The sequence below is a fragment of the Pollachius pollachius genome (genome assembly GCF_949987615.1).
Source record: "Pollachius pollachius genome assembly, chromosome: 1".
NCBI classification, from domain to species: Eukaryota; Metazoa; Chordata; class Actinopteri; order Gadiformes; family Gadidae; genus Pollachius; species Pollachius pollachius.
The window spans coordinates 15,486,902-15,505,920 of NC_136934.1; the positions used below are offsets into that span (position 1 = coordinate 15,486,902).

The 19,019-nt window shown below is 40.5% G+C and overlaps 1 protein-coding gene across 1 annotated transcript in view; it reads right to left on the reverse strand.

Moving 5' to 3' along the window:
• ipo11 (importin 11) overlaps window positions 1–19,019 on the reverse strand; it is a 129,211-nt gene that overhangs the window by 59,499 nt on the left and 50,693 nt on the right. The window contains exons 16-22 of the mRNA XM_079755849.1: window positions 17,782–17,908; window positions 14,364–14,397; window positions 14,150–14,190; window positions 13,902–14,018; window positions 12,069–12,182; window positions 4,867–4,982; window positions 3,994–4,070 (exon numbers count right to left, since the gene is read on the reverse strand). Coding sequence (XP_079611975.1) covers window positions 3,994–4,070; window positions 4,867–4,982; window positions 12,069–12,182; window positions 13,902–14,018; window positions 14,150–14,190; window positions 14,364–14,397; window positions 17,782–17,908 — 626 coding nt within the window. The remainder of the gene's footprint in view (window positions 1–3,993; window positions 4,071–4,866; window positions 4,983–12,068; window positions 12,183–13,901; window positions 14,019–14,149; window positions 14,191–14,363; window positions 14,398–17,781; window positions 17,909–19,019) is intronic.

The window sequence follows — 19,019 nt, forward strand, 5'->3', positions numbered from 1 at the left end:
CAATTGTAAGTGCTTGGCACTTGTTTCTATGAACATCTTAACTTTACCGACAGCGATATATTGGTGTTTCTTTCTTAAAAATGTACTTACTGTAAGTCGCTTTAAATAAATGCCCTAAATGTAAATGTCACCTGGTAGAACTTTTTGCTATATCAGTAGGCAAGTTAAAATAATATATATCCTTTTATCCTTAGGCCTCATATTAAAATCCCCTGCCGTCTGTCCCTCAGTGGCTCTTAATGTCCTTGTTGCCTATAGTCATAAATGAACACATCATAATTCAGTATCACCCATCTCTTTTAGGCCTTGTAGGTAGTCTTTCATTGTCATTGGAGTGGCAAAGGTTAAGCATCATAATGTGATGTGGCACTCTTTTCTAAACTATTGGACCATATACCTGACAAATTAACATTTATCTTAGCATTATTCAAAATCATTTGATCTTATTTAATGTACAATGTTACCTTAATTTGAATTACAGCAGTTTGTGTCACATTGCATTGAGATTCCCTTGTCTCATTTAAATTGATATTGCACCCTCGGGAGTTTGCATTTAGATCAATGGAAAATAATTGCGCATCTCTATTGTAGAACCGCCTACTTCAGTGAAATAAAGGGTTCAATCTTTATGGCGTCGGAAGGCCCTGGGAAGGAGCAGAACGCACTTTTGGAGACTTGGAGGTGTTTTTTCATGGACCATCCACTGTATGGTGCCAACACTCATTACTCAATATGAGTTCCCCTAGCCTGCCTATGGTCCCCCAGTAGCTAGAAATGGCGTTAGGTGTAAAACGAGAACTAGCTATCCCGCTCTGCCTTTCAAAAAACAAAGCTTAGACGCGCCGATTTAGAATTTTTCCCCGTATGTCGTCATACGGGGACATGTTACATCCCCTTTCTTTGCTTTGCCCAATGAGCTACGACGACAATCAGCTAGCTACAATGAGCTATTTGTGTGTGTGTGTGAATACACTGTAATGCAAGTACACTTCTTTGTTATTTGGATAACCGTTCTGCTGTTGGTGTTATGGCGCCTAACACGTCGGGTTCGCTGACGTCTCTGGTATTTCCACAACGAGACTCGTAGTCGGGGTTATCTCAGCCATGGTTGAGAAGGAATAGGGGGGACAGGAACTTTGGCTTTGACTCCCTGAAGTACATGAACCGCGACATGGAGGAGAAAGGGATTGTTGCCCGCGATTGTTTCCCGCCGGAGCCCCGCTGCCCGCTGCCGAGAGGCACCACCACAAGGCACCACCCCCGCGGGGCACCACCGCCCTCCACCTTGACCCGCCTCTAAAAACGGCACGTTTGTGGAAAGTTCATTTAGGGACTGGGTCGTAGTGGCTGTAATTCTGCACCAAGGCTGAAGTTTTTGAACGTCTTCAAATACTGTATTAAGGGCCCACTATATATAAGCATCCATAAAGTAGCATGCCATGGGACCTTTAATATTGAGTAGTTGAAGGCTTGGCTAACTGTCAGTTAACAGAATTATAAAAAGAAAAAAAACAGAAATTGTTTCAGTCAGTTTCAATGCACCAATTCCTTTGCAATGGCTAATTTAAAGTTGACGGCTTTCCAAATTGTCAGTTAAAGCAAGTTAATTTATAAACCACAGCATTTTTAAGACTCCTACAGAGTTAATAGGAGTTTAAATGCACAACTTTAATTTGAGATTCATGCGAGTGCTTATTTTTAGAAATTAATCATTGAGAACCATTGAGATTAGGTTTATGCAGTTATGTAAATGTGAATGCAATCGGTTGACTTCTTTCGGTAAATCGTCTATTAATTACTATATCACCAGCATTATAAGAATATATGCAGATTGTGACATTTCAAATATCCCAAATTAATAGCTTTTAAAAATGACCAGATAGACCCTTGAAACACATTTGACCAATGATTGTCTTTTCACTGATCCATCATCCCTCATCCTTTACTGAAGCCCCTTCCGATTAATTCATCCATTTATCCGTCATTTTCATTCAACCTTCCTTATAATCTTACCATCATTTTTTTATCATATAATAATACTGTTCACTTCACTTGCCTGGCTGGACTCTTACTCGGCGTGGATGGTATTTAAGGGCCATCCTCTTGAAGCTTTGTCTTAAACTGATGATGCGCTTGTCTTGAGACCATGAAATAACAACAATAACAATTGGTGTAGCCTTTTTTGTTTGTTTATTGCAGCCTACTATAGGATTTATTGATCCGTTTAAGAGACATTTAATAAATTTGGTACCTAATCTTAATAGGTCATTATGAGCTGATTAATTTCAGGTAAGTCTTGTTAGTACATTGAACAATGTTTTAAACATATTTCCCTGAGCTATGTCCTGGATATTAGGAAAATAATTGTGTTGAATATCAGTATCAGCTGATATTGTGAAATATTTGAACAAAAAAAAGAAACACACAACTTCAAACCCTCCAGCAAATATGCAGTCGCTTATCTCCAGGCCTGTGTTTTATAAACCATCAACTTCCGTTTAACCTGCAGCTGGAAGCCAGCTACCATCCACAGACAAATAGCCATAGTTCAGCCTTAAAGTGACGTTAGAGCAACTTCTTTGATTTATGTCAGCCAAAATCTTTCCGGTTGCATTTTCAAACCACATTACATTAACCATGTACATTTAACATGACTATACAGGAATACATTAGCTAGTGTGCCAACTTTTTTAACTTCACTTTTTGAAACCACTTAACCCCTGCAAAGGACGAGCCGTACGTTAGTAGTTCACATGAAATAGCTTAATCCTGCATTTTTTGGCATCCTGCTTCCCTGAAGGACACGGCACACAACTAGAATACTGTCAACATATTGAGCTTACCTTAAACTGCCTAAATCGACGTTGAACACAGGCGCTACAAGAGCTGTTATGAAAGTGTTGCACGTACTTATTTGCATATTAAGCAGGCAAACAAAATCGGAAGTAGTCTGCCTGATAAGGTCACTGGGAGGCACATTAAAGTAAATGGCAGTGACTGATCCGGTTACAATCCCTGGTTCGGTGTGTCAGTAATGGTGCTGCACTATGCGCAACATTGCAGTGTTTTCCATACATAGACCATGTGTGAACAAAATCAACACCGAGCGCCACAAATTGACTCTGCTTCTTTTTTGCGATTTTTAAATATAAACATTGTTCCGTTCATTCATCTCCTTATAGCACTCTTTCTCCCTGACATTCTCGTTCACACACAAACACGCACACACAGAGACAAGCGGGCATTCATGCCAGTGGTGGACGGGTACACTTATAAACAGCTGATTCGCCCGCTCCTCCTCTCAACGAGCCTATCAAAGGAAACGCCGCAGCAGCGGGATATTTGGCACAGAGTAGACGGTCGGCGACCGTTTTACCAAAGTTTAGTATGATATAATGTGCTCAAAAACACTTGCCCAAAATTATTGTTGACTCAGAAAAGATAATATTAGCCCTTATGAACTCAACGTTATTGATATTGAACATCCCGCACCCTAAGTCAGCATAGATAACATTGGTAACGCAGCAAACGATACGATTAATATGAAATGCAGTTGTAGTTAAGATAGGCTATGGTATCAGACTGAGTACCCCATGCCCAATCTGCCGGCGATTTGAATTCGCTCTGCAGCAGGGGCTGGAGAGCGATACATTTCTTTCTGTTTCCGATCCGCTTTTACTGGAGCCAATCACCAAGCTGGCTTTTCCCCCTGGCGCGCTACTGGCTGTTTTAACACAATGACGACAGGGAAGCGATTGTTGAGATCATTGGTCTGATTGGTTGAAGGACTATTATCACTTTTATTATTATATTTACACCGTCAGGATTATCTGATATAAGTAAACAGCGGAACTCTGTTAGGTGCTTCGTGATAAATCTGGCAACGCACACCCACACCCAGAATATGTCAAACTAATAGCAGCGGATATGATGAGTACACATGAAACATTTCAGACATGAAGACAACCACACACACACACACTGCAAGCTCACCAAGCAAGGCTGACATGTTGGGGAAAATCCTGAGTAGCTCCGGGGTGATGGCAGGGCTGTTCTCCAACGTGACCAACCTGCAGAGATGAAGAGATAAAAGCAGTGTGATGGGGCAATATGACACATAAGAGCAAAGGAAACACCTGAGACAATAGAGGCAAAGGCGATATGAAGGATGAACCAGGAAACAAAAGCAGGAGGTGCAGAAAGATAGGCACAGATAACATCAAGCTCAATGTCATGTTGCATTTCCCACAAGGTTGCAACAAGAAACCTTCATCACAAGTATGCATAAAGCAATTACATTATCATATTTGCCTGGATTTATTAACACAGGCCAAGGCCGGCTCTTAGTTCCTAAAACCAGCCCTGTTTAATGTCACCATGGTAAAAATATGTGCATTCGTGGAAGATGAGACTTCATAAAATTGTTGAAATGCAAGTTCATGCATCACAGTTTGCAGTGCATGCATAAGAAAACCTGGTTTGCCGACAACCTGTATGGCAAATACATATAAATATGTATACACATGCACTATATGCTTTATAAATAACTATTCATGCGCACAGACACAAACCTACGTTGAAAAAAAACTGGCACTGTTTGTCTTTATTTTATTTGACTTGCAAGTGCAGAAATATATTTAAAATAAAAGTATATTGTTTTTGCTCTTTATTTGTGGGGCTGATTTATTTTCTTTTGAGAAAGCACGGTTTACTTAGACATCAGCCTTCACATACATTATTAAACCTCAAGCTCTGTGCGTGTGTGTGTGTGTGTGTGTGCGTGCGTGCGTCTACCACTACTCTAACCCATTCTCTAGAAGGTGTGTGTAAGTTTAAGTGTGTGTGAGTGTGTGTGCTTGCTCCTACCACAGCTCCAGTCCATCCTCCATGAGGTATACATGTGGAGACTGAGACACGTCAGTGCTCAGCTGGATGACAGGAAGAAGGAAGGGATACAGGTTCTTGCTCTCTGACCCGAGGCCCTGCAAATAATCACGGAAAACACAATCAAAGCATGAAAATGCAACACAAACACTTGAAAACACCTCTTGTGGAACCTCTTCATTCTGACCCATGAATAGCTCTTCCCCCTCAGAACCTATTTTTCTATAGATTTCAGTAACATCTTTCACCTGTAACACAACCTTTACTGACCCAATGCCCTTTAGAATCACTCACTCAGTCATTCTCTGCTACTATAAATTCTCAAGAAAATGACATAGTATGTAGAGACAGAGTGTGTGTGTGTGTGTGTGTGTGTGTGTGTGTCTGTGTGAGTTTAGCAGTGTGTGTAGCAGTTTCCGTTGAGAAGAGGCAGGCACAAGGTTTAAACATTAATGCAAACATTTTAACACTGCAGTAGCAATACAAAGTCACAATATTTCCAAAAATATATAGAAATATGTATAAAATAAAAATGGCAGACAAAATATCTCAACTTTTGACAACTTATTCATTACCTGCTCTAACGAATCATTTTGGAAATAGTCACCTTTAAGAAAATTAGATGTTCTTTACAATAAATCACATTTATACTGAACCTGCACGATTAATAACTGCAATTATGTATAGGTTGCATTTTGTTAAAACAAATCTGCATGTAATTGCGAAAGCGGTTATGTGGTCAATACTATTTTTCAGTACATACTTTCCAAATCAAATAAATAAACAACTCATTTTGGCAACTTTGCGTATATATTGAAAATATCAAACTTTTTGGCAATGAAATAAGGTAATAAGCAATTAATTTTCCTTAATTATACAACGGAAAATACTGCTTAACACCTCGTTTCTCATTAAAAATAAACAATAAATATATGCACATGAACTGGTAAGTGGGCTAGCTGTGTCCTGGACTAGGGGTAGGAAAAATAATCAATTCATCGATGCAGCGCGATTCTCTCGAGAGCGATTCCGTCTCGATGCAGATAAATTAATAATCAGAATTTAAATTAAAAACTAATAATAATTTGTTTGCCTGCTGCAACATTTGCAGCAGGCAAACATTAAAACAATTACTAAAATTTTAACATTTTAGTAATTTTAAAATTATTTAATTTATCTTCAGTGTGTATTGGCCAATCGGATTTGTCTTGACATGATTGCGATTCAGCCTACGCATAGCATGCACGCAAACTCACAGCCAGACACAAGAACTCCTAATTCAAGAGCAGCTTTTTCTTTAATGACATAGAAAAGAAAGATTAGAAAGAAAAGAAAACTGAACCCTATTTTTTTTACATACTTCCATATTGTTTTGTAATGCAAGCTGCATTGATTATTGCATTGTTCATAGAAAGTCATATTTGTGACTGTTAATCATGGACAACCCCTCTCACCCCCTACTAGAGACTCTGGGGGCGTTAAGTAGCTCTTTCAGCAACAGACTGCTAGACCCATGGTGTAAGAAAGGGTGCTTCCAAAGGTCCTTTGTTCCAACGGCAGTTAAGACTGTTTAAACGCTTGCAAAACATTATAAAATACTGTTGTCTCTGTCACCCACCACTTACAACACCCAAGTCGCTATAAACAGTTTATCTCAGGTTTTAAAGGCTATTCATTCTTACACCTACACAAGTAGACACATAGAGGCCGTAGATTCTTTCTGGTTGCCCGAACGGGCAAGTGGATTTCTGAGGGTTTGTTAATAAAAAGGCTTTTGATTGAAGTTTTTTTAAAAACGGCAAAATAACCTTTTTTTCCGCCAAATCACACAAATGGTTACATTTGCAATTGATCGCGCGTGCACCAGCCAGCAACAGCGCCCTCTCTCTCTCTCTCTCTCTTCCTCCTCTCTGGCAGCCTGCGGCTGAGTGTGCGCAGTTACACTGTCTACCTGTTGGTCAGTGCTAAAATCTGAGCTAAACTAATCAGTCCCGTAGTGTGTAGTAGGCCTATCCTATTCCTTCTTTTTGTCAGCCACCTGGTCTGGTTTAGGGTTGTCCAACAAATAAGATAATAAAGCGAAGAAAAGGTCTGTGTCTGTAATGGCCGTCTTGGTGCCATTCATCTACTTGCCAGAAAGAGATTTCAGAGAGTCATAAAAATGTAAGCTGCAGATAAAAGGAAGTCAGTGAGCTCTAATCAGTCCCAAATAAATATGGAATAGGCTACTATAATACCTCCCTTAATCACGTAGGCTTTATATCATGCCTGATCCCGCTATAAATGTGATTGTGATTCTTCAGTTAGGCCTACAAGAAATGTGAACGTTTAAGAAATACATATTTTTGCTATTACCTTGGACATTTAGTTACGTACAATTGCATAAAATCCAGATAAAAGCATGCCGGTCTACATATAACTGGGCGATAATAGGTTGAAACAGTGGACCGAAATCACGTGATGACACAATGTGACCGTTAGGTAAATAAGTAAACAAAAAAAAAGTTTCTTATTTTTTAAACACGCACATGTGTCGACGCCAACATTCACATTGCCACTTTTGAGAGCTACGATGAGTTTTCTGAGCCCCCAAAACCAGGTCAAGTGCCTGGCAAAATGAGGCCCATTCACGATACAGCAGTAGGCCTACCAAGCAATCCGAAAATATACGAATTAAATCGTAAACTTAAATTTGTTGACGACTGGAACGTGGAATTTCCATGGGTGCAGCACAATTCAGAAAATGTTGTTCTCCTATGCAAAGTGTGCATTGAGTTCAATGCCATCGCCGACAGGTAAGACTTCTATTTTACAACTACGGGTAAACATAGCCAAAGTATTAAGCTGTTATAAACATTTACTGGAATTTAATTGTATTTACAGAACATCATTATTGTTTAATGGACGCCAGTCATTTAGACATCCTATTTTGAAAGCACACGGCCAGAGTAAGCGTCATCTCCTATGTGAGAGCGCGCATCAACGGGCATCACTTGGAGGTAACGCACCGATGCCTCCGGTCATGAGGGGTGTTCTCCGAATGGAGGAAGAACTCCGGGAGAAGATGGTGAATAATATGCACATTGCATATTATGTGGCAAAAAGAGGGCAGCCGTTCACCGAATTCCCCCATCTCCGTGCCCTGGTTGCCAGAACAGGCGGCAAGGTGTCGGACTGCTATAACAGCAATAACGCGTGCAAGAGGTAATTTATTTGTTCTAAAAATATATATTGACAGACTAAATATCTGATAGCAATTCATCATTACGTATACATATACCATATGAATAAATTGTATTTATAGTGGTTATTTAAACATTCACAATTAATTCTGCTTAATAGCATCAATCAAAACATTTTGAATATAAATAGACATGAATGTCACAACTTTGGATAAAACAGTCTATGTAAATTCTTATTTAATTAGATTCCTTGGAGGAATTTATGAGATGGAGCGGGATAAGCAAATGGAGACCATCAACAAAGCAACCTATCTGTCCATCATGACTGATGGAGCCACAGATACTGCCAAGATGGAGAATGAAGTGGTATTTATTAGGCTCCTGGCTGCAGGGGGACCCAAGAATATTTACGTGGGATCCATGAAGTTCGACATGCTCATGCAGCGGGTGTCTTGGAGGCTGCTGAAACCTGTGAGTACATTTGTGTAGCAGTGAAGTATTTGATATTGTTTGTAAAGCAACTTATGTAAAGGTTATCTTTGTGCAAAAATAAGTAAAAAATTCACATAAACCGTTTTTTATGTCCAGAAATAATGTGTTTCTATTGTAGGCATGGAGGAGGCAGGGGTGAGGGACTGGAAGGCCAGGCTGGTTGGGTTTGGCAGTGATGGCGCTGCTGTCAACCTGGGGTCCAAATCGGGAGTGGCAGCCCGACTCAAACAAGAAGTGGAGCATTTGGTATCCATTCATTGCACAGCCCACAGACTGGAGCTGGGTGTGGTGGGGGTGATTAAGCAACACCCCAAGATGGCCAATTTACAGGAGGTGTTGGTTCATCTGTATGACCAATACCACTTCTCCCTTGAAGCCATAAGGGAGCTTCATGAAATTGCTGAGGCACTGGAGGAGAAGGTCCTGAGGCCCACTACACACCGTGGTGCTCGATGGCTGCCATACATCTATCGTGCCATAAAGGTATTAAACAAACCATTATTTAATCATTATGTGCTTATGTCACAAGTTGCATTTGGCATTTACCTGGCTGTTCAACTTACGAACAAATATGAACATCTTTGACTTAACTATTGTTTCAGATCGCGTGTAACGGCCACCGAGTCTTGGAGGCTCACTTTGAGGACATCGCCAGTCCTGACCGCTCCCCAAAACCATCTCCTTCAGTGGCTGGGCGGGCAAAGAAGGTTCTTTCCCTCCTCCTTGATCATGAAAGTGTTCTCTTCATGCATTTTATGTGTGATGTCCTGGATCACCTATCTGTGTTGAGTCAGGCCTTTCAGAGAGATGACCTGACTGTCTGTCAAGCCCTGGACAGCCAAGAGAGGTATTTATGTTTAAATCAATGTTTCTTACAGATTAATTCCAAGCCAAAATATTTAGCACTGCAATCCTGAATTAAAAAAAAGACCATCTATTTTTATCTTTCAGGTGCTTTCTTAAACTGGTGGGGTTCAAATCTACCATGGGCCCGGAGATGGCAAAGGTGGCCCAGGATGTGGAGCGGACAGGGACCTACAAGGGGGTGAAACTCCACAAAGTGGGGAACACAACACTTCTCGTAATGAGAAAGGAAGTCATAGGTAATGTTCCACTTAAAAATTTGATGGCTATTAAAACGTCAATCAAATAATACAGTAAATAAATCAACCAGTGTTTTATGTGCACTTATGAAACCACTTTTTTTAAATATTAAAAAAAATAATAATAATAATAATAAAAAACACTGCTCTACTCTTAACAGAGTCCATAATCACACACCTCGAGGAGAGGCTGAAGGACCTGCAGGAGGACAGTGTGGTCTCCCAGTTTGCGGTGCTGGATCCTTCCCGTTGGCATACATCCAGACTGGACCTTGCGGCCTTCGGTAAGGACCAGTTCAAAAAGGTGGTCGCCGGTCATTATCGAAAATAAGCCCCTTCAGGGCGAAGCAAGACACCTCCGCTGCGCGTTGGTGTCCTGTTCGATAAATAAGCCCCTGTCGGGGCTTATTTTACCGATAATGACTGGCGTTCTATTATCCCTTACATATCCCGCTGCTTCGGGTTTGCCTTTGTAGGCGCGTTGAGAGGAGGAGCGGGCAAATCCGCTGTCAGTGCGCGCGCATGTATGATCACAAAAAATCACAACAAAATAAAATCACAAAAAAAAAATTGTGCCGCTCGGTGTTGATTCTGTGGCACTGCGCTCCCATACATAGACACATTTGTCTATGTATGGGAAACACTGGGCTGTTTTTTCCTAGACTTACACGTCTTAATCGCATTTACTTACTGACTCAGAACAGTTTGTGGTGCTGCTGCCACATCAGAACTAATCCAGGGCTATTGTCTTGGCTTTAAAATATCGTTACATCTGACAGGTGAGCATCTACTGAAACTAAATTAATGATAAATTGCTTTATGCTTGCTATCTCCAGGATCAGCCATAGTGCTCCAATGAGCGGCATTTTATTATGTTGCTGGTTGTTAGTCTTGTTTAACCGTTAAATTATATGCAATTATAACATTTGAGGTTGCCGCAATCAAACCGGAGAGAGAAAACTGTAGAGATGTTGATTTATTTTGAGTTATTTAATTATCTTTTTGTTTAAAAGCTAGCAAGTACTTAAGAACAGATAAGGCAGACAGACAGACAGCCAGGGAATGGCTCCAGGTTTTCATGACCATAACGGTACCTAATTGTGATGGGTTAGGGTGTGAGGGGAAAAGGGTCATTCAATGGCACAGAACCCTGGCCAATTTGGATACAAGTCAATTCTTGGAGACAATTTGGAGGCTGTTCTTGGCAGCAGCACACTAGGCCTTTAAAAACACAATTTACGCCAGAAACAAATAGAGTGGCCACCTGCTACTAATCAACCAGTGTGCCTGGAGTCAACAGTTATCACAGAGTTTAGAAAATAGACGATTTGTTCAGCCTTATTTTGAAAAAAAAAGTAGCGTTCAACATCACATGACACTAAAAGAGATGGATGCAACTTATGTACTTTGAATAATCATAAAATGGCAATGATAACTTAGAGATAAAGAATACATCCCAGGTCGGATTACTCGGACAACAATGCTACAGGCAGTATGTTCTCCTTCAACTGCGAATGTAATAAGATCCTACATATCCTAAAAGACTGGTCCTGAATTTTTTAAAAAGCTCCATGACCTGGCCATGCTAAAACACGGGTAAATCCCGGGAGTTGCATTTGAAAGATGGGACACAGCGGCATCCATTCAGGACGGATGCCACATAAACTGGATTATAATTTGCAAACAAATCAATTGCAAACATTTACATTGCTGATCAACTTACAGTATAGCACTCGTCACCACTTGTCACTGTCAAAAAGTAATAATTATGCTCATCTTAAAATATATACGATGTCCTCGGCTCGCATTTTGCTCGTGTTCTTTCTCCTTCATCAACCTGGCAACCATCGTGAGCATCGTGTCTGGGGAGGACACGATGCTCTACCCTAATGTGAATTTGGACTGCGGTACCCCTTTACAAGACCCAAATTGTGTACATTAAGTGAAATAGCATTTGGTTTTATATTTTTTATTTTAGCCTTTTGTTACATGCCCGCCAGACTATTTTCGTCACTTTCCGTTATTAACTCTGTACGTATCCTTCTTACATCAATTGCGTTGCATTTTTAGAGAGATATTTTCATCAGTTGCCTGAACGCACATTCATTCACATGCAGTGCACTTTGAATAAGGCGCTGGCACTGTGTTTATGGGGCTTTTCTCTTTGTATCTTCCTTCACACTCAATTCCCAAACCCACCATCCCCACAGAACCACAGAAACAGATGTCTTTTCTGGTTATGAAAGGGAAACATCAGAAAACTCCCCTTTACCACCATGTTCTGTCTACAGAGAAACCACTGTCATCACACAAACATATGACATTCAGACGATGTACGTGAGCTGACTGTGGGTGTGTGGTTTGTGTGTGCAAGTAGGAGAGTGTGTGTGTGTGTGTGTGTCCCTACCTGGACAAGGTGGATGAGAGTGGTGAGAATGGCACAGCGCAGCATGTTATGATCCTCTGACTGTTTCCAGAGCAGAGGCAGGTATTGCACCAGACAGCCTACGTATGGCCGGATCTAATCCAGAGAAGAACAACAAAAATCACACATTGAATTCACACAAGTTTACACTAAAGTGTCTAACCAAGCAAACTACTAATTGCAGCCTTGGACCAGTGTGCATACATCTGTATATTTGCAGCATCCACACAAGAGAGAATATTAAAGGGCCCATCTTTTAACAGCAGGTGTGATGTTGATGATGTTGCTGATCCGTTATTAATCGTGATTCTCAACTGTAAGAGGATTTTTTAAATGGCCGGTAATGGCTAATCATCATCATCACACATGGGGGTAAATTAGGGTGTCTTTAAATATGTAAGAAGCATTCTCCCTGATGCGATGTCAGCATATTTATTACTTAGGCCCCATTTTGATTGATTACGGCAGATGCTAATACCCATTCAAAATATGTAAAAAATGCGGCAACACGACGACAGCTATTAGATTAGCTCTGTTCTTCCCAAAATACATTGAAACTTGCCAGAGGACCTATATTATTGGAGTATATAGTTAAATTACATTTGTAAACCATCAATTGAGATAGTTAAAAATAATGGGCGCACTTAAGTAACATTTTTTGCTATAGAGCACTGTTATAATACATAAAACTATCCCACTTATGTAGTAGCATGAATGTATAATCATCACACATTATCAACTAGCACAAGTATTCAAAATGAACATTTAAAGGGTTGTCTGCTACAGTAATTTCTGGTACTGGTAAAGCCTCATCCAAACACTTTGCATGGCTTGTTTGATTAAGACGAGACAGCGGAAAACCAAATGACAATGTGAAAATGTGAGCTTATATGCATAGCAGAAAACAGTTATTCTCTACACTATCTCACAGAGCGCAACAAGCCCATCCAGACGGACATAAACCCTGTGTGTGCAATCATGTTTGTTTTCCTCTCATGCTCCATCCATGGCTTCATCACTTGAGCTTTTCTCCAATGCTGCCTTCTTTTATCTCTGGTCTGTGTGTTGCGGGGAGGACAAAAAATCTCTTGAGAGATGAAATATTAATTTGACTTCTGGAAGTTTAGCCGGTTGCCAGTGACAAGAGGATAGCTAACTAAACTGACAGTTTGTGAGGATGAAAGCCATTTTCTCTGACAGATTTGAGTCTGGGGATAATTTAAGAGAAGGCTATAAAAACAACGTAAAAGAGCCAGAACGGGGTCAAGAGGAAGGTCAAAACTATGGGATGGCAGTTAAGTGGATCAGAGCAAGTTACTGGGAAGAGGCCAAAATAAATAAAACAAAGGCTGGGCAGGCAGACTAAACTATTTGAGAGTCTGACAAAGGAACTCGTGCAAAAGTTGGATGGCTTTTTCATAACCATTGATGTTTTCTGAAGGAGGACAAAATAAACAAACACCGTGCCAGTCTCTTGTCTATATATTTGCTTGTTTTATGTTGGTGGAGTTGTGCCCAACGTAGTGGATGGACACCATTTAATGCTCATCCCGTCCAGGGAGATGAACGATAATTCATGTCATTTATTAACTAATTCAATTTAAATAACACACCTTATTTTTCTCACAAAGTAATAAATATTTCCCAACGTCAACATGTTTTCTCAAAGCATATTGAGTTTAGCGCTGGTATTAAGCAGTATGAGGTCCGTAAGCTGATAATAAGCAAGTTAGGCTCCAGGTTCCCTCTGACCTCTGACCCACCCCCCCACCGGTGACAATCCCCATTTGGATTCCTTCCGTTTTTAAAGCTTACCTGGATGTGGACCCTCTCGATGACGCAGGAGATGACATGCAACACCTGCATCTTTGTGTCGCACTCCGTCACCTGCTGCAGCAACTGGAAGAGCAGCCCAAAGATTGACTCCAAGTACTGCGGAGAGATGTGGGAAGAGAGGGGCAGCAGATGACGGAACATACTTCAAGTTCGGGGCTCGCTGGACAGACACACTCCCCATTGGGTTCCCTATTTTACTCTCTATTGAACTGTGTGAAAATACTCACTGGAAGAAATTGCTCAGTCCTGAATTCAAAATCGTCGACTGGTGATGAAGTGTTAAGGGAAATAAAGTGGATGTGAAGTCCGTCCGTTTAGAGAGTAGAGCAAGGTATTTGAAGTGAAATGTTTATCCCCATACATTTGGTGAAGGTAATTCAGATTTTTACATCAGAACAAAACAGTTAATGGGTTATAATTTGTTATATTTACAAAGGATATTGAGCTTCAAAGTAGTGGCAGTCTCGATCCGCACCTGTGAGAGCATAAAAAATTAGGAATATTTAATATTTAGTATTATAAATCTACAACCTTCATACATTCGTTTGTTGTTTTAACCTGCATCCATAGAACAAAGCAAACAAAAAAACCCATTATCAAATACATAATTAAAATACCTTGGAAAGCTTTTCTGAGCGACACATACCAAAAGGTTCAAAGTATATACCAGAAGTATAATTGCATATGCATGCCTAATGCCACGCTACAAGTGATATCCAGGTTTACGCTTCTAAAAGGTTTAAAAGCAAAGGAAGTGAAATAATTGGTTTGGAACGTTTTTCTTTATTATATTCTAACTATTGGGATGAACAAGGGTAGCCCTACGAACAAGCCCCGGTATTTTACATGAGGCCATTGTCATTCAAAACATGACAGGGCAAATCTTGTTTTGGCTTGCTCTTGTTCGGGGGGGGGGCAACACATTTTGTTTTAAATCTGCACCGATTACATGTTTTATTTAGCTTCATGTATTGCTTACTCAATGGCACATGACATGTTGCAATATAGGAGCAAGAGTGTGGTGGCTGTATTTAAAAAAAACACCATAATCAAACGCAAACAATGAATAAGAGCACAATGAACCATTTTCCAAAGTCATTCACATCTTTTGATGAACTGTTATAATTAAACAAACGAGTTGCACGATAAAAAAAACTAAAAAACAACAATAAAAAACAATTTCCCTGAAATGTGAAACCCCAAGCCTTGTACTACCGTTTCTATATCAAGCCAATAGTAGTCCCTCAATTTCCCTCCATTTACCAGAGCCTTTCTCTCACCCCTCCCTCCCTCCAGCTGAAAAGGGCTTTGTTCACCACCGCCTTTGGACAACCGTGGAAAGAAAAGTGCTTTGATTTAGTCGAGGGCTAAGCGCCGGTTTCCTTGGGCCGAGCTGAGGTGGAATAATGTGAGTCGTTTACTATGCTGATGAGAGTGCATGATAGTGCAGGCCATTCTATTGTTTCACTTGCCGTCCAATGAGGACAAAGTTTGAATCCAAACTTGATGTCAACTGCCATTAAAATAGTCACGCCTCACCTCTGGATAGATATGACGTAGTTCGTTAGAAATCCTATATTAATTCTGCGCTCATTTGAAAGAAAAAGCATCTTTGATATGTTCCCTTCCTCATCAACTGAATCCATTAGAATCAGTTTGAAAGAGGGTATATGGTTTTTGATTTAAAATTGAAAAATCAATGATTTAATGAGTTTTATTATATTGGCTAGCAAATCAATCAAACCAATTTTATACAAAATAGTTAGCATTCAGTTAATAGTAATATTGGGTCAAGCAAGTCTTACCATGTTACAGAAGATCTAAGGAGAGACGGTCCAGAGCATGGACTACAAAACACGAACTGCCAGCGGCGGAGTTACGCTTTATTTCGTGTTTCGTTAGGGAAATATTCGACAGAGGAAAACTTTGAGGCTCGTGAATAAAGCTTCCAGAAGGGGATTTTAAATCAGTGGATTTATACAGTGGCCAGTCCACATGGTGTTGATTTGAAACTTTAAAGACACTTTTTTCTTACAATTACTACTGAGTTTTTGTTTGCAATTAGGAGTTTACACATAATATCGTTTAGAAAAATGATTGGTCAACTTCAGATATTACATCTAAAGTATGATTTGTGGGACTGAATATTAATGTGGATCCTGTTCATATTATGATACAAAAAAGTGGTGTTCTTCCAACGACGATACACACTATTATCACCCCAAATAATATTTTAACTATAACTGATATGTTATGTCTAGGGCTGTCAAGTTCTGGTCGGTTGGTCGATTGTCATCGGTTGGAAAGTTGCTGGTGTGACTTTCCTTTTTCAAGAAAGAAATACACTCCTTAATTCACTATTTTTGGAAGGGACACATGCAGACGATGTATAATTCTTTTTCAGTGATGGGGCTATATTGTGTTAGAAATAACATTAATTATGAATACAAATAATAGGCTCCTTAGATTTGTTTATAATAGTCGGATGTTCAAATAGACTACAAGACTTGTAAGACAATAGGTCACTCACCCCGGATTTCAAAACTTTGACTTCACCCACCATAAGGATGACTGCTAGTCTACTAAATGAATGTTAACATGGCTACAAACTAATTTACACTGTCGTTGGTGTGGCAGCATTTGCTTAAAAAGGACAACAAAGAGTTTGAAACTCTGCCGTAAACAAACCGATCAGGTAGAGTAGAGGGCACTGTGGCCAATTAAGGTAATCTAGAGATAGCTTTTTTACATAATTTTCGACTATTCAGAGTTGGCCGAGTTTCAGACGATCAAGATTTTCTTTGGTTGATCGCAGCACTAGTTATATCCTATAGCCATTCACCCAAAATTTGCAATTTCTATAAAAGCTGTCAAGCTGCTTATGTACACCATTCATCTATACCGCAATTTTTCGTGGCACATGAATAAATCTGCCTTAGCAGCCTCCGAGCACACTCCTCACTCCAGCAGAGCGTGTTGGGGGAACAGAAGGTGTCTGACGAGGGGGAAGAGGGTAAAGTGGGGCAAAGCTGGCTGGGTGGAATCACAGCATGATACTGAGAGGGACGACTTAACACAACTTTCGAGTAAACAGCCTCTCCTCCCACTGAGGATGTCAAAACCCACCCCAAAGAGAGAAAAAAAAGAGGGAAACATGGCACTCAGCAGGAGAGCTTAAAAAAAGATTCTGGCAAAAGGGGAATAAATGAACTCAAAATCTGCTGGAAAGGAAGATGTGCTGTGGTAAACATGGACCGCATGGGGACCTAGTACGACATGTTGTACTAGGTGAGTGACATCTTTGATCTGTGACTCCACGTAATGGAATCTATGGTCTCGGCCAGTGTGTATTTTCCTGGTTATGCTATTGAAATAAAAGTTTTTTAGATATAGACATGGGTAAATCCCACTCTTTTTTTAAGCAAGTGTACATGATTCACGTCACATAAAAGTAATGCAGAGGGGTTAATCAATAATCCGGACTTTCCCATTTACCCCTTTCATGGAAGTACAGAAGACACATTTGTCATGGAGTCTTTTCTCCTAATAGGGAACTGGCCCACATGATACTGAAAGACTTAATGATAAGCAATCAGGCAAGACCGAACAGCCAACTCAGTCAAAAGTCGAAGAAGAACATCTATACAGCATAGCTATCAGGTCCTAGCTGACGCAGCACACCTGGAGCAGTAAATGATTGCTCTCCTGGTTCAATTCATTTTGGTCGTCTGATTCAAACAGTTTTCATACGCATTTGCTGTCTGAAGTCATTACAATGCCATTACAAAAAATATATAAGGGATAAAGCACGGAAGACGCCTTTTAAGTCATGTGAGTTCAGTACACGTGTCTAACTCACCACCAGGTCGGGATCCTGCATGAGGCTCAGTATGACCTCGTAGAGTAGAGGTCGAAGGTCGGATTTGAACTTCACAGATATCCACTGGCCTATGAGCCAGATGACCCGTCTCCGGATCAGCTTGTACCTGGGGGAGACAGGTGAGGAGAAAGAGGGGTGGAAGGAAGAGGAAGTGTGAGTAAGAGCGTCATAAATTTCACGCAAGGGAAGAAGAAAGAAGAGTAATGGATGAAGAGCAACAGACCAGAACACAAGAGAACACGAACAGAGGAGGATGAGAGGGAAATGTAGATTAAGTGGGAAAATAGCAAGGTGAGAGCCAAGTGAAGGTCGTCTGTTAGCTCTGGTGGCAGAGAAGACACTCGGAGTCCTCCCCCCTTATCTTAATGTAGAAAAATGAAGCAGCTGATGCTTCAATCACATCCGCAGAAAGTAACCAGCAAAAATGACAGTTTGGATTTGGGTTTTTCTTTAAACACATGGAAATGTGCGCCTTCGTTCCTTGCTGCGCTCCAGCTTCCCATTCATCAAAGAGCAAACCGCATTGATGCGTCCCACTTGCATGCGGACGCCACTACGCAACGTTGAAATCAATCTCAAACACTGTGTTCGCCAGCGATTAGAGTCCCCCAAAAGAAGCAGAGATTCACATTTAAATGTGTTCTAAATGATTTTGTAGCGTGGGATTAGGCAAGGGGAGGGCGGATGAGGGACTGGATAAATCTGTGCAAAAACAGTGGAAACATCACTCATGCATGTTTACATGCCAACATTCTGATGTTGGAGACAGGAAAACAACAGTTTGAGCGTGTGTTTTTTATGCGTGTGAAAGCATTGTTTATACTGTGATGTTGTCGGGCACTCTATAGATTAAACAGTAGCCCTTTACGCGTGTGAAAGTCTTGCCAGGAGTTTATATGCGAGCGTGCCAACAAGATTGTACATTAACCTTTGTCAAAAAAAGACATTCAGAATGCCAATCACTCTTTACCAATTTTCATGGGAAATGCCTCTTTGACAAAGAACCAAATTTCCTTAAAAGCACATGTTGGTACTAATGAACTCATAGACTCAAACATAGATTAGCAGTGAACAAGCCAGTGCCACGTAACTTTCAAAAGCAAATGAAGGTGGACAAACCAATATGGGGTGCTGCAAAGGCTTAATGGGGGCCATAGAGTGGCCTATGGTCCCAGCTCTGAAACGTGGGCACAGCAGTGCCAATGAGCTTACACTGC